Genomic DNA, 16,028 nt, shown 5'->3' with positions numbered 1-16,028 from the left:
TAGGTGAGTCTGGTTCACGGAGTTCTAAGAGAGGCTGGAGACTGGAAATGATTGCCCCTGCCAGGACAAAGGACCTTTGCTGGACAGATGTTGATGGAAACAGTATGCGATCAAAAACACAAGTTTTTTTTTCTACCTTCCTCCTTGCTTTGTCTCCTTCTAGCATGTTGTCCCTATTGGCAGAACCTAACAAAGGAGACTAGTAGAGGAAAATGTAGTTTGTAGCATCCCAGTCGCAGTAGCATAAAACAGTATAAAAGGGTGGATTTAAGAGAGACAATATGATTAATAAGTGGCATGCTCATTATCAAATGAGCTTTTAAAGAATTCCCTACTGTGGGTCTGAGTAGAAGGTCTTCCAAATGAATCCGCAAGAGCCAGATTCTCATTTTCTCCTCTCACCCCAGCATCCCTCCAGCCCATCAACTCCCCTTAATTAGTATATGGGCATCTGAATTAGGCCTAGATTATCAGGCTGCTGTTATGCTACCCTCCCCCACATCTACTGCCCCTTGTCTCCCCCAGCCCTACCTTTATTGTGAAGCAGGATCATAAAGAAAAGCAGACAGGGAATTTCTCTCAGGACACTATTGGCAACTGCAGCATCCAGTTTCTAGGAGCAGCAGTGCCCGTAGTGGCTTCCAAGGCCCAGAAGAGGAGGAGGCCCCTCTCCACACCGATGACACTTGCGGTGTAGTCTCAGAGTTCTCTTACTTAGCCTCCCCTGGCTCCTTTCCATTTTTTGATCTTGTTTATTTATATTTCTTAGCAATATGAGCTGCCTGATACCTTCAAAATCAACCCCAGTGAGCAAGAATCAGTTTCTCTTACTTGTAATTTAGAGCACCTGTTTGATGTATTTTATTCGAATCTGATAGGGTTTATTTAATTCCTTGATTAAGTAATTGAATTGGTTGAACAAAGAAACCTTAATATTTTGTGTTTATTTGTAAAAAAAAAAAAAGAGAGAGATGTTTGGCTTAGATCATTTTAAGTCTTTGACTTCCATGAGCTCTGGACAGGATATTTGGCAGTGAGTAGAATAAGGATGAAATCTCCATTGTGGTGGTACTGGGTGGCTAAAACTTTAACAGAAAAACCAGACAGGCATCTTTTTGACCAACAGAACCTGAGAAAGGTTCTGGTACAACCAGGGCTGATAGAAAATGAGGAGGGAATCCACAAAGGAGAAGCCAGAGAAGGGGAATTCAAAATTGTATAAAAACTTTACCCAAATCTCTGGTTGACTTCTGAACCATCTATGTGTGAGGCAGATGAAAAGTAGTCTGAAAAGTGATTGGAATAACTTGCCACCTTGGCAGAGATGTGGGGGAGCTAAAACTCCTTTAAAGAACACCTGTCATTTTTTTTTTAGCTGTAGGTACCGGTAGAAGGAATGTAGTTAGTGAGGAGATAATCCAGAAAAAAGGAGCTAGAGAAAGGGAACCCCAAATTCTGAATATAAAACTCTGCCCAAGTTTGTACCTGACCCCTCATTTGTGTGTGTTGCAAGCCAGAGTGAAATTACTCTGAACTGAGATCCTAGCTGCTGCCCATTAAACACATGACAGAATTAGCAATTTGGGTCTGAGCATGTTAATTGCCTGCTGAAACAAAAACAGTATTTTTCAGAACACTATAACAGAATCCAGAGTTCACAACCTAACATTCACAATATTCAGGGTCAACTCAGAATTACTGAACATACAAAGAGCCAGGAAATAACACATTCTCAAGGGAAAAGACATAAATGCCAAATTCAAGATGAACAAGATGTTAGAATAATCTGACAAGGATTTTAAATTAGGTTTTATAATTATGTGAGGTAAAAGAAAATAGTCTTGTAATGAATGAAAAGGTAGGCCATTTCAGCAAAGAAAAAATATGTAAAAAGAACCAATGGGAATTTTAGAAATGCAAAGAATGATATCCGAAATAAAAACCATTCATTCTCTGGGACTTATAGTAGATAAAGATGACAGAGAAAATAATCAGGATTTTGAATACAGATCAAAAGAAGTCATTCTTAACCCAATTTGGAGGGTTTTTTTGTTTTTGTTTTAAATGAGCAGAATTAAATGGGTTTTTAGGAGTCTTGAAAGAAAAGAAAGTGAAAAAATATTTGAAGAAATTATAGTAAAACTTTCAAAATCTGGTGAAAAATATAAATTTACAGATTCAAGAAGCTCAACAAACAACAAGACAAATAGAAACTTAACCTATAGTCAAACTGCTGAAAACCAAAGATAAAAAATCTTGTACATTGCTAGAGAAAATGACACATAAATGGGGAGATTCAAAGTACCGTACACTTCTTGGTAAGATCATGGAGGCCAGAAGACATCTTATAATGGAACGAAATAAAAAAACATTATCATTCCAGAATTCTGTATTCAGTGAAGATATTCTTCAAAAATGAAGTTAAATAAAGATACGTTTAGATAAAGGTAAACTAAAGAGCACTTGTGGGCAGACCAATATGTCATTAAGAAATGCTAACAGAACTTTTGCAGGCTGAAGGGAAATAACCCCCAGAGGCAAACAGATCTTTAGGAACTAATGAAGAGTATCAGAAAAAGTGAATATGTATCGGTAATTATAGGATTATTTTTTTTCTTTTAATACTTTTAAGATACAGAAAATCTGCATAAGCCAAGGTCTAAAAAAACTGAAGTTGCTAATAACTCCTCCACCGAGAAAACATGCCCACATGACTTCACTGGTGTGTTCTTTAATACATTCAAAGAAATAGTCCCAATATCATGCAAAGTCTTTCCAACACTTGTTATGTTGCCAGCATAACTGTGAAACCTAAACCTAATGAAGACATCACAAGAAAATTAATTACAGCTCTATGGTGGACATAAATACCATATTCCTTTACAAAATATTAGCAAATCAATAGTATACAAAAAGGTTTATGTATCACTTCTCAGCTTTTTGGCTATGATAATGTGTAGTATCTATTCTTATCATTTTAATATCTGATATATACTCTATCCAAGGACAATATAGTAAATGGATTTTGGGAACAGAGAGATGGAATAGGAGCTTGCTCCATCTCCACTTCATGCATCGACCTTGTATTGTAGTATCTCCAGGAATGGTGCATCCCCTTGGGACAAAAAGAGGGGGGATTATATGTCATGACCAAACGGACTTTATCTCAGGAATTCAAGGTTAATTTAATGTTGTAAATCAGTCATTGTAATTTGCCATTTTAACAAACTAAAGACAAAAATTCATAACAAATTTCAGTAGATGCAGAGGAAAAAAAAAAGAATCTTGACAAAATCGAACATTCATTTAAATTGAAAAAAAAAATTCTTAGAGAACTAGAAGTAGAAAGGAAAATCAGCCTAATGGAGGGCATCTACAAAAACACATAATTTAACATCATACTTAATAGTGAAATATTTTATGCTTACCGCCTAAGATTAATGTCAGGGCAAGGATGTCTGCCTTTACCACTTAAATGTTAACCTTGTTTTGAACATCCTAGTCATTTCAATATGGCAAGAAAAAAGATATAAAAAGGCATAAAGATCAGAAAGGCAGAAGGAAAACTATTTGCAGATGGCATCAATGTTTTATAGATTCCTTAGGTGTATTATTTAAACAGCTGGTAGAAGTAATAAGTGAATTTTGCACAGTCATGGAGTATAAGGTTAATATACAATTATGAGATGTATTATATACTATAAACAGTGAAATTTTAAAAACAATTTCATGTACAGTAACATAAAAAACAACAATACTCAGGAGTCAATCTGTCATCGTGCATTGTACCTGCACAGTAAGGCTAAATGAGATTGCAGAGATAAAGAAGACATGAATAACTGGAGAAATGTCCATGGATTGGAAGGGTCAATATTGTTAAGAGATCACACCGTCCCATATTACCCTGTAGAAAACGTATCGAATTATTATTCACAACCTGGTACTAAATGCGTCTGGAAATATATATGTAAATGCAAACTACCTAGATTAGCCAAAGCAGTTTTTTAAAGGGGAGTAAAGTTTGAGGATTTAACACTACATGATTTCAGGACTGACTGTTAGGCAGCAATAATTTAGCATTTTTGGAGTAAGAATACACATTTTTTTAAAAAGCTTTTATTTTTAAGTAATCTCTATACCCAACGTGGACTTGAACTTACAACCCGCAGATCAAGAGTTGCATGCTCTCCTGACTGAGCCAACCAGGTGCCTCAAGAATAGACATTTAGATCAGATGGAACAGAATAGAGTCCAATAGTAATCCCAAACAAGGATGTGGAGTAACTGGATTTTGATAGACTGCTGGTGAGAATTTACAACTATTTTTGGCAGTTCCTTAAATATACCTACTTTATGAGTTAGGCATTCTACTCCTAGGTCAGAAGTGAAAATATATATTCATACAAAGATATGAATTTTCACAACAAATGTTTTCAAAATAACAAAAAAGTGGAAAAAATTTTTCATCAACAGCTGAATAAGCAAAATATGCTATGTTTATTATAATTCTACTCAGCAATAAAAAGAATCAGTTACTGGTAAGACATAACAAAATGGATATATATATGTAATATCAAAATAGACTAAGTAAAACCACTGAAGCACAAGAGTACAAACTGATTTCATTTACATAAATTCATTTAAAAATGCAAACTAATAAAGAGCAGATGAAAGCAGATCCCTGGTTTCTGGAAGGTGTTGTCAGAGGGAGGGATTTTACATAGAGAGGATGAGGAATCTTCACAAGGGCTCATGTAAATGAAAACCTTTCCATCTTAATTGTGGCAGTGATTAAAATGGATAAAGTTTACTATACATTAATGATAAAAGTTCGTTAAAATTTTGGTTGACTTTCTTTGAATTTCTAAGTCATCTTACATTCTGTCCGCTGAATTTAACCTTTTAGATAGTCTTTTCATTCTACTCTTGCCTCCACCAGAGAAATCTTTTCTAAAGCACCCTGTCATACTTTTCTAATGTTGGCTTTTGCGTCTTCTCCATAACTCTGGTTCTGGCATTTTCCTTGTTGTCTTCCTGGGAAGTCCCTTTCTGCTTCTTTTCCTGGATCTCAAATGCTTCTTAATTCTTGTGGTTACTCTCTCATTTTGGTTACACATATCTACCAGATTTGAAAGGTAAATTTTTATTTATCTTCATGGTTTAGAATTGTCATACTGATTAAGTGCCTGGGTGTAAAACCCTTAAATATCATTACTATACACTTTTTTCTTGGACTACTTAATTTTCTCATAGAAGAATCTTCATGCAGGCGGAATGGGAGCGAAGGAACAAGTGTGGGTGCTGACTCTCTGGGAGTCAAATAGGGGAAAGAAATGAATATGAATACTTCCTTAATATGAGTATTTCCGTATCTGCTTTTTTTTTTGTTTTTCCTTTCCCCACACCCACTGCTGTGTAGGACTGTCCTTACTTCTTAAATCTGTCTGATATCATCTCTCTGAGAGGTAAGGGTGGGGCCTCTAATATTGCACACTGGTAGAGCAGTAGGTGAGTAGTCACCAATGCTTGGGATTACAGGGATTCAGTTGCATCTTTTAATGACTCTTGATCAATTTTGTTTTCAGCTACACCCTTACCTTTACCTTTATGGCTACCTGATGCCTCCAGTTCCCTTGCTTTTCCATCATTGCGTACAAATTGGCTTGATTTCTTTTTTCTTGTAGATGTTTAATTTTTAGCTTTCTCAAGCCTGCTAACTCAATTACCACATTACACTTTTAAATCTTGTCAAGAGGCGTCTGGGTAGCTCAGCTGGTTAAGCGTCTGACTTTGACTCAGGTTATGATCTCATGGTTCTGGGATGGAGCCAGCGTCAGGCTCCCTGCTCATTGGGAGTCTGCTTGTCCCTCTCCCCCTTTCTCTGCCCCTCTTTCCACTTCTACGCACGTGCTCTCTGTCTCTCATAAATAAATATAATAATAAATATTGTTGGAAATTTTTGTTTATTTTTCTCTGTGGATTTATGTCTCTTGTTCCTATAAGGTTATTTTGATTGATAGTGAAAGCTTTGGACTGAATGTGTCCTCCCAAAATTCATGTTAGGCTTTAATTTCTCGTTGTGATAGTATTCAGAGGTGAGACCTTTGGGAGGTAATTGGGTTTAGATAAGATCATGAGAGTGAAGCCCACATGATGAAATTGGCACCCTTCTGAGGGGATGAGGAGACCAGAGAGCTCTCTCTCTTTTATATGAGGACACAGCTAGAAAGCAGCCATCTGCAAACCAGAAAGAGGGCCCTCACAAACACCCTACCATGCTGACACTAAGATCTGGACTTGTAGCCTCCAGAACTGTGAGAAATTTCTGTTTAAGCTACCCAATGGTATTTTTGTTATAGAAGTCCGAAGAACTAAGACAAACCAAGACACTAGATATAAGTGCCATTTCACCTTTTGATAAATTTTTTTGTCCCTAACAATGAATTTTGACAGGGTAAAGTATGAGGCCCACCTACATTTTCCTTGATATTTTCCTTTCTGTTGTTGGCTTTATTCTATAGCATGCATTCTCAATGGGGACACAACTTGGTTTTTGGGAGAGTAAAGTAATCTGACTTGTGTTCATTGCATTTGTGTTTGAATCAAGCAGTTATCTGTTACATGTTGGGAGGTGTTGTATGTGCATTGACACGTGTGAGCTTGGTTGTCTAGACTTCAGTATTCTCTGAAACACATCCTTTTAAGAAGTGTGTCATTTTCTTTGCCCTGTAGACTTAGCTTGCCTTGCTTTTACACATTTTGGGAACTCAAGGCTTTTGTGTTTACATACTCTGTATCCCCTGACAATTGGTTCATCACTCTTTTATGCCACCAACCTGTCAGATTGTTGATAGTAGAACTCGCTACCTTTTTTTTTGGTACATTTTCTGTCAACCACCATCTCTGTATATAGGTATGGAGATACTGCATCTCATAGTAATGGGTGACATTCCATTGAAGTTTTCAAATTTTTAAATTCCAGCTTTCTCGACTGTCATTTTATTCTATCTCTATGCAACTCTGTCTATCAAAAGCTTGAATTTTCCACATTTCTAAACTTTGAAACAAGGAGAAGAAATCATAAGTGGTATACTTGGTAGATTTAGAAATTTGGCAAATTTTACATACTGATTTTAGATTTTATTAAGTCACACATATCCAGAGGAAGCCTAGTGGTAGGTTTCTGTTTTCAGGAATATTTTAAATGTGGCACTGTACTCACTGGAAGATGGTGAGGAGGTTTTGAAGATGTCAAGGAGGAAAAAGTGTTTGCTGGAAAAACTAGTAAATTTTGAACTAATATGTATTTTATTTTCTAAAGCTTTAATGAGGTTACTAAACAACAATACAAACTGTAAAACATTTTCAGGAATGGTAGCTAGAAATATAATGAGAATGATTATGAAGTGAAAGTTTAAAAACTTCTGGGCTATTTATTTAGAACAATAGACTGATCAGTTAAAATTATTTACTTGGTTCTTTGCTCCCTCCAAGGAAACTCTTTTCAGTAGCTGGATTCCATTCTTAAGGCTTGAATATTTGGCATTTCATTAAATTTATAGTCATTATTGGTGAGTGTTTAAATGTTGTCTATTATGTGTTTCTATATTCATAATTACTGAAGCAGGGTATGCATTCTTGTTTTTTCCTTTTTCTTCTTTCTGTTATATTCTATCCCCACCATAGTCCGAACTATGATGTCGAGCACATTGTGATTCAGAAAATGCTTAACTTATATCTTTAGCCAGTCAGAACTATGATTTGTTATTTTAATCTTAAAAGAGAAACTGTTTTGTAATCAAAAGAACATTGTGAAGTTACAATGTTTTTGCTAAACAGATAGGAGGTAAAAGATTGATGCTGTTAAAAGGAGGAAAGAATAAAGAATAAATCTTGGAAATGCAATATGTAGAATCAGTTCATCAAATAAGTTTATTATTACTTTGACCAGAAGACTTTCTCCCCTCTAAGAATAAGATTATTCACAGGAGAAGAAATTGATTGACTCTCTATACTCTGTCTGGTAGAAGAAGAGGTGGTATATGTGATGTGATCCTGTCATATTTGAATTCATTTACTTAGCAAAAATCAAGGATATAAAATAATCATTTTATATATTCTTACGAAGAATGTAAAAGACAACCAATTAATTGATATTTTCACAAGATGTTTACTTTTTGATGCAGGCAGTTTCTTCTATCTAACGTAGGTCTAATGTAATGTTTATTTTATTTTTGCTTTTCACTGGAAGCTCTCCTGGCTGTTATTATCAAAGACATTTAAAAAGTTAGAAGTTAATTTGAGATACTTTGAAGGAAATGTTAACATTATTTTGTGATAGAATGTAAAAATATTTTGTTTATCACATTTAATGAAATACAACTATTCATGATGAGAATTTACTTTTGAATAATGGAGGCAGGAAAAAAAGTAGTAAACACCTTCCCTAAAACTTATTTTGGTGGGTTTTTTTGTGCTTATGGTGACGTTCCCACTGGTTAAGCTAACTCAGAGCATTTGATGAAAATGTTAGCTGTGTTTTTTGAAATAAATTTATGTATCAACTCATTTGTAGGAATAGTTGGGTGAAATTTAGTTTTTGGAGCTCTTGTTGTGCTCTTTATCTGAGACATCTTCAAAAAAGTTATTTGAGTGGAAAAATATAAAAAAAATAACAGGAGTCTCCCACCAGCCAGAATGGATATGTTCATGTTTTTGCTCTTGGGTATAACACTTCAAAGAATATAATTAGCTTTGCTTTTCATTTTCTACTTTTTTCTCCACAGCCTCATGATTTTGATGAGTGCCGATTTGATATTAGTGTAAATGATAGCGTTTGGTATCTTCGTGCTCAGGATCCAGATCACAGACAGCAGTGGATAGATGCCATCGAACAGCACAAGGTAGGGGCTCCAGTGTCTACCTGTCCATGGAGGGTTAGGCAAGAGATTGACAGTAACTCTTTTAAAAAGTTTTGAGATGTAGGGGCGCCTGGGAGGCTCAGTCCTTAAGCATCTGCCTTCGGCTCAGGTCATGATCCCAGGGTCCTGGGATCGAGCCCCACAGCGGGCTCCTTGCTCAGCGGGAAGCCTGCTTCTCCCTCTCCCACTCCCTCTGCTTGTGTTCCTGCTCTTGCTATCTCTCTCTCTCTCAAATAAATAAATAAATTCTTTTTTAAAAAAAGGTTTTGAGATGTAATATGTGTTATTAAAAAGCTGAACATTGGGGCGCCTGGGTGGCTCAGTCGGTTAAGTGTCTGCCTTCGGCTCAGGTCATGATCCCAGGGTCCTGGGATCGCGTCCTGTATCGGGCTCCTTGCTCAGTGGGGAGCCTGCTTCTCCCTTTCCCTCTGCCTTGCTGCTCTGTTGTGCTCTGTCTCTCTTTCTCTGTCAGATAAATAAATAAAATCTTTAAAAAAAAAAGTTGAACATTATTTGGGTGGTAAAGATTAAAGCAGTCCAGATATAAATTTTTGAAATAATTTTTTTCTAACACTTCAGTTGCTCTAAGGGAGTTTGTTATGACAAATATTTTTAATTGGTTTTTTTTTGAAGATCTAATTGGCTTTATTAAACGATTCATGAGTTGGGCGGCACTCCATCTAGCAAGTTGAGAGGCACACCAACAAATGTTCTTCATTGTTAATTAAAACAAAATATACCCTTTTTTTAATAAAACAAATCTTGATTTTTATACTTAGAATTTGCTTCATAGTGAATGCCTTTTGTATGATCTGGATAAAAGGTTTTGAAATAATATTGGATGTATAACCCTAATATTTAGAAGCTTCAGTGTTAATTTTTGTAATTATGCATGCATTGTTATATTGATAATTCAAAATTAATACCAAATTGTTAAAGCATGATGATAGCCATTTGGGTAATTTCATAGTGTAAACATTTGTAAATCATTTAATTTTTTCAAATAGGGAGCTGTTTAATAATAAACCTCTAGCAAGTATTTCCTTTGTAAATGTATAAGCCACATTCTTGTTATTTAAAGTGTGAATAAGGGGCACCTGGGTGTCTCAGTCAGTTAAGCGTCTGCCTTCCACTCAGGTCATGATCTCAACTCAAGTCCTGGGCTGGAGCCCTGTATGGGCTCCTTCCCTGATCAGCGAGGAGTCTGCTTCTCCCTTTCCCTCTGTCCCCCTCCCCCATGCTCTCTTTTTCTCTCTCTCTCTGCCTCTCTCAAAAGAATAAATAAAATGTTTAACAAAAAAAGTGAATAAGTGCTATGTAGACTAAAGAAACGTGTGATACCAAATCCGCATTATTAGCTATTTTAGTTTATTATGATAAAACAAGGAATAGGGAAAGGTGTAAATTCATGATGCCATTCCTGAGTGTGACTTAAAAGAACTTTGTACTTATTCATATGCTTGTCTGTACTTGTTTGTTTGGGTTTCACAGAGTTGTAGTTGAAACACCTGTTTTGGTCATTTAACAGGTGCAAAACATGTACCCACACAACACACACACTAAAACAAGAAAAACCTGTCTTGTTTGAGGTATCACAGGTATATTCATTTTGATACTGATCATGCATTAGCTTTTATTTCTTGATTATTGATTATGAATTTTTCCTGGCATAAAGAAAACTGGCTGTGATGCCCATTTTTTCCCCTCTGTTTTAGCTTTAATATTATACTGATTTAAAATTCTGTTAATGTTGGGGCACCTGGCTGCCTCGGTCACAAGAACATGCGACTCTGGATTTCAAGGTTGTGCGTTCAAGCCCCATGTTGGGTGTAGAAATTACTTAAAATAAGATCTTAAAATTTTGTGAATGTTAGTTATCTTTATTACTTCAGAAAAGAGTCTAAAAATGGGAAGCAGTTTTCTTTTATGTAAAAGAGATGAGCTAGAATTCCAGATTCTGAATGCTTTGGATCTAGGCTGACCTTAATTCAGACACTACATCCTCTGCTGTGTACCATATGCGACTTTGGGTGTATGGTAATTTACCTCTTCTTGGTGTGTATAAGGAATACATGAGGTAATAGATGTAAGGTTACTTACCAGAGTGGCTGATATATTTTCTCATTTATGACAGTAGAAAAAGAAAGGGCTTTGGAGTGACAATTAAATTTACTAAATTATACCTGTTGTTTTTGGATGAAGAATTCTGCATTCAGTGAGAGTTACTAATGTGCACGTAAAGAGACAGTATTGTGTATTTAATCAGGGCCAGCCCTCTTACTAATGATTAAAGATGTTATTAAGTAGAACTAATTTTTATATTTTTAACTTATGACTTAAAGGCTTAATCAACTAATATAGATTACAGGGCTGGTTTTTCTCTTTTAATTAAGCATATTTTATTTTGCTTGTTTTGTTTAGTAAAGCCAAACCAGAATTCTCCTTAAGTTCCCATTTTGTATTTTCTCCTTGAGTGAAGAAGGATGCATAAAGCATATTATTTCTTCCCTATCATTGATTTCTTTCCATCTTTGAACAATGGATAGGTATAATCTTTGGGTCTCAGGGGCATCTGGGTGGGTTAGTCAGTTAAGCAGCTGACTTTTGGTTTTGGCTTAGGTCATGATCTCAGGGTCCTGGGATCAAGCCCCGTTCAGTGGGAAGTCTGCTTGAGAATTTTCTCTCTCCCTCTCCCCCCATGCACATGCGCACTCCCTCCCTCTCTCTCTCAGATAAATAAATCTTTTAAAAAAAATAATAATAGTAATAATCTTTGGGTCCAGAGCAGTGTGACTTAAACTGAGATAACAGATTTTGGGTAAATTTAAGTTCTTAGAAAAAGGTTCAAAAAAAAAAAAGATTTAACAGCAGGATTTCAGATACATCATACAGACTTTTCCTTTCTGATTTCTACAAATAGTTGATTAATAGACAGTGAAGGAGATATGTTAATTGTTATTAATAGTTATTGTAATATAAATTATGTGATATGTGCCAACTAAGCAACATATCAATGAATATTTAAATTGAATATGAATTCCAAAAGTAAATTGCCTGAGTTACTAAACTAATTCTTAGGAGGGAGAAAATTCAAATGCAATCACTATACATATTCAACAAAGTTTTTTTCCCCATAGACCAGGAAGGGAGGTAGTGTAGTGAGGAAATGTTTCCTAATTCATTCTACAGTATCACTAAAGAATATTGAATGTGGAACCTAAATTTAGTAATTTTACTATTATGCATGCATTGTTATATTGATAATTCAAAATTAATACCAAATTGTTAAAGCATGATGATGATGATTATGATGATAACGACGACGATAAGAGCTCCTACTTATCACCCAAGTACTAATCATTGCATTATGTACTTCATGTGTTTATTTTCTCCCTACTCTCCTGAGAGGTGAGGGAAGTGCTGTTTTATAGTTTTATAGTAGAGGAAACGAGGTTTAGATTAAATTTAAGTAACTTGCCTGAGATTCTACTACCTTTTAGTTCATGGATTCTTTGGATTCAATTTTATGTTGATTCTGCTTTCTATCAGTTCCACTGGGAGATTCTGAATATTTGGAGGGGCAACTTGGTGGTTCATTCAGTTAAGCATCCAACTCTTTATTTCAACTCAGGTCTTGATCTCAGGATCGTGAGTTCAAGCCCTGCGTTGGGCTCCAAGCTGGATATGGAGCCTACTTAACAACAAAAAAAAGACAAGTGAATATTTGGAAATAGTTCCCATAAGCTTACCTCCTTTAGATTGTATCATTTGAGTTCTGCCATATATGTGAAAGACAAATAGGAACTCATCTTTCTGCCCATGGACTGTCAAAAAGGGCATTATATTGTTTTGGTTAGTGTTGGAGTGATGGATTCTGAGGTCTGATAAATATGGGAATGAATCCTGGCACTACTGCTTATACTTCTTAATAGCTGGGTGACCTTGTTCAGTCACTTAGAGGAGGAAAGATGACAGTATGCTGTTTGTGTGCCTTCCCCCTCACACCACCCTCACCACCCCCACAAAAACAGAAAAACAAAGCAAGCAAAGTAACTCAACCAAATTTGTTGTACTTCAAAGTTGATGAGTTCGCGTCCTTCCAGCTCATACAGTTCTATTTACACTTACTTCCTCATTACACCACCTGCCCTTGCAGTGACACAAGACACTTGGAACAGTGGGCCTTTTTCTCTTCTGATGTCGTCAGGTGGGCCTTCATTCCTCTTCTTGTTCTTAAGCCTTTGTTAGGGCTTCCCTGACAGGTTTTAGTAATTTTTAGTATCTGGAAGAAGTTGGAGGTTTCTGTTCTTTCCCTCCCAGGTGGCCCTTTTACTCATTCTAATAACTGTGTATCAATCTGTTTAACACACACTCGTATACACCAAAAGTTCTATCTTACAGGACTTCTTTAATAATAATAATGTGGTGGTGGTGGTGATAATGGCTAACATTTTTGAGGATTAATGTACGTCAGATATGGTGATAAACATACTTTATCTCCATTTACTCTCACAGTCTTATAAGGTTAACATTATTATCCTATTTTTATAGATGAAGAAATTGAGACAGAAGTTAAGTAATTTGTCCAAGGTCAAATTGCTAATTAGTTAAAGGAGCCAGCATTCAGACCCAGGTCTGTCTGACCTGAGAACCAGAGCTTTTGGCCAACAAGCACTTCTGCCATCCTATAAGTATGTATTTATGTGAAATATATTTTGTTGACTTAAACCGTCAGACTTCTTGAATCACAATATTCCCATAGTTTTTATAGTTCTACGTATCTCTAGTGTTTATTTTAGACCATAAGCTCCTTAAAGACTCAGATACACAACTTTGTAGGAATCAGCAAAGCATTGGACACATAAATTTTCCAGTTGAAATAATTTACAGTATTTTGTTAAAACAGATTTTATGGAAGAAATTTATGATATTTGAAATTTTTGTTTTTCCTTTAATCTTCATGTTTGCTGTTAGAATGATTTCTGACAGAAATATAGCAGGTTCTATATTCTCTGTCTGCTGCTGTTTTTTCTCCTTGGTATTCATTCCAAAATAACTTGCTCACTAGAAGAAAAGTTTTAAAAAGATGATTCTTTGATTTAAATGTTGGCATTATATTGGAAGTTGCATAATTCATTGTGACATTAGACAGTAGCCCCTGTGAAAGAAAGATATTCCTGAGGTCATTCTTAAATTCAAAGATTCTATTTCGACTTAAAATATACCAAGGGGTGTATGTATACCAGACCAGTAATTTTATTTTGATATAGTGTGCTTGCTTTATTGTGTGGAGTGCATTTGTATTCTGCATTTCTCCTTAAGATTTGAGACACTACTAAGTAAATGATTTTTATTTTCTTTTCTTTTGAGAGAGAGAGAGAGCTAGCAGGGGGAGGGACAAAGGGAGAGATCGATAGAGAACCTCAGGAGGCTCCATGCCCAGTGGGCTCCATCCCATGACCCTGAGATCATGACCTGAGGTGAAATCAAGAGTTAGACCCTTAATCAACGGAACCACCCAGGCACACCTAAGTAAATGATTTTTAAAAGATAAGGTTTTTATTGCTGTTTTTTTTTTTTTTTTTAAAGATTTTATTTATTTATCTGAGACAGAATGAGAGAGACAGAGAGCACATGAGAGGGGGGAGGGTCAGAGGGAGAAGCAGGCTCCTCGCCGAGCAGGGAGCCCGACGCGGGACTCGATCCAGGGACTCCAGGATCATGACCTGAGCCGAAGGCAGTCGCTTAACCAACTGAGCCACCCAGGCGCCCTATTGCTGTTTTTTTAATCTCTTGGCCATCTCTCATGTTGTCTTGAGGTCCAATGAGATGGTGTTTGTGAAAATTATTTGAAAACTAAAAGCTGTCTGAATGTAAAGATTAAGGTGTTGTTTTTATTGGTTATTTTATTTGGGTTTTATTTGGGTTATTTGGGAAACATACTTTTCTACTAGATGTGTCTGTGTATTGTCAAAGGGCCTCTGTGAACATTTTTTGCATGATTAGCTTATCAAAGAAATATGATAAGCTATTTGTTGATGCTATTATTTACAAGAATCATAAGATTATTCCTAGGATCTTCAATTGCAATAAATGTGATTTTGACTAAACATAGTTTCTTCTTACCAGGAAAGAAATATACTCCCCCACCCCTCAAAAAACTAGCAGGAAGGTTCTCCTGGTACTAGCGGATTTAAGAATCATGTTGAGAAAGTTAGGCTGTTTGGCTCTGACAGTTTGTTTGTGGTAATCATGACATTCCTTTATTTCCATAAGGGAGAACCTTAGTAGATCTGAAATTTTGGTGATCATGGGCCACGCAGACTTTCCCCACATTTTGGAAATTATCCAAGGATTGAGGAATCATAGGAAGATACATAGTTAGGGAGGAAGAATCCAAATGGTAATTATTATTAGTGTTTATTTTCTGTAATGGGAATTTGCAGGCAGTTGTTTTGTAATTTAATGTTTATAAATTTATTAATATCCCTTTGTGAAGGCCCACTAATTCATATCTGAAGCTCTGTTGAATACTTTCAGAAGAAAAGTTTATTCTCAGCCTGAGAAGTTTAGGGATTTCTGAGGAAATGAAGTGGAAAACAATTTTTGAAAAGAAGTTACATATTTTGCTTGAAATGAGATGGAGTATGAAAAAAGTTTCTTACCAAAATACTCTCATGGTTGAGCCACCTAAATGATGCCCAAAACTCACTTTAAAGACCTCTTAAAAACTGTGTTCTTTGCCATAATGAAATAATTTTTCCCATGCTGTCTCAGAGTCAACTTGATTTTGGTGCTTTTTCTCTGTTTTTAAGAGCAGTTTCTGCTTATTTGACACTTTAATTTCTTTTGTCTTAAATTTGACATAAGCTTATTAGGAAACTATTTTAGAATAGCTAGATGGCAGAATATACTTGTTCTTAGCACTTCTTAAATGTCAAAGTCATATAAAGTCATATTATCTCTGCCATATTTAATCAACTGTAATACTGGAAAATGTTCTTAACAGATACTAGAAATTTTTCTATACTTGTCTGCTTTATAAATGATTATCGTATAAACTTAGCTTTGCATTTTAAGTCTGATTTACTTGGCAAAGACTTAAGA

The 16,028-nt window shown here is 35.7% G+C and overlaps 1 protein-coding gene and 1 non-coding gene across 4 annotated transcripts in view; both read left to right on the top strand.

Annotated features, from left to right (window-relative positions):
- CERT1 (ceramide transporter 1) overlaps nt 1-16,028 on the top strand; it is a 113,697-nt gene that overhangs the window by 22,719 nt on the left and 74,950 nt on the right. For all 3 annotated transcript variants that reach the window (XM_044916914.1, XM_044916913.1, XM_021701986.2), the window contains exon 3: nt 8,787-8,903. In XM_044916914.1, the coding sequence (XP_044772849.1) occupies nt 8,787-8,903 (117 nt within the window). The remainder of the gene's footprint in view (nt 1-8,786; nt 8,904-16,028) is intronic.
- Nucleotides 2,925-3,117, top strand: LOC123325453. Its single transcript, XR_006540455.1, has one exon. It is a non-coding gene; the product is annotated as a U2 spliceosomal RNA (small nuclear RNA).

Source organism: Neomonachus schauinslandi, chromosome 7 (assembly GCF_002201575.2).
Source record: "Neomonachus schauinslandi chromosome 7, ASM220157v2, whole genome shotgun sequence".
In the NCBI taxonomy this organism is placed as follows: domain Eukaryota; kingdom Metazoa; phylum Chordata; class Mammalia; order Carnivora; family Phocidae; genus Neomonachus; species Neomonachus schauinslandi.
This window is presented reverse-complemented; position numbering and strand designations above follow the sequence as displayed.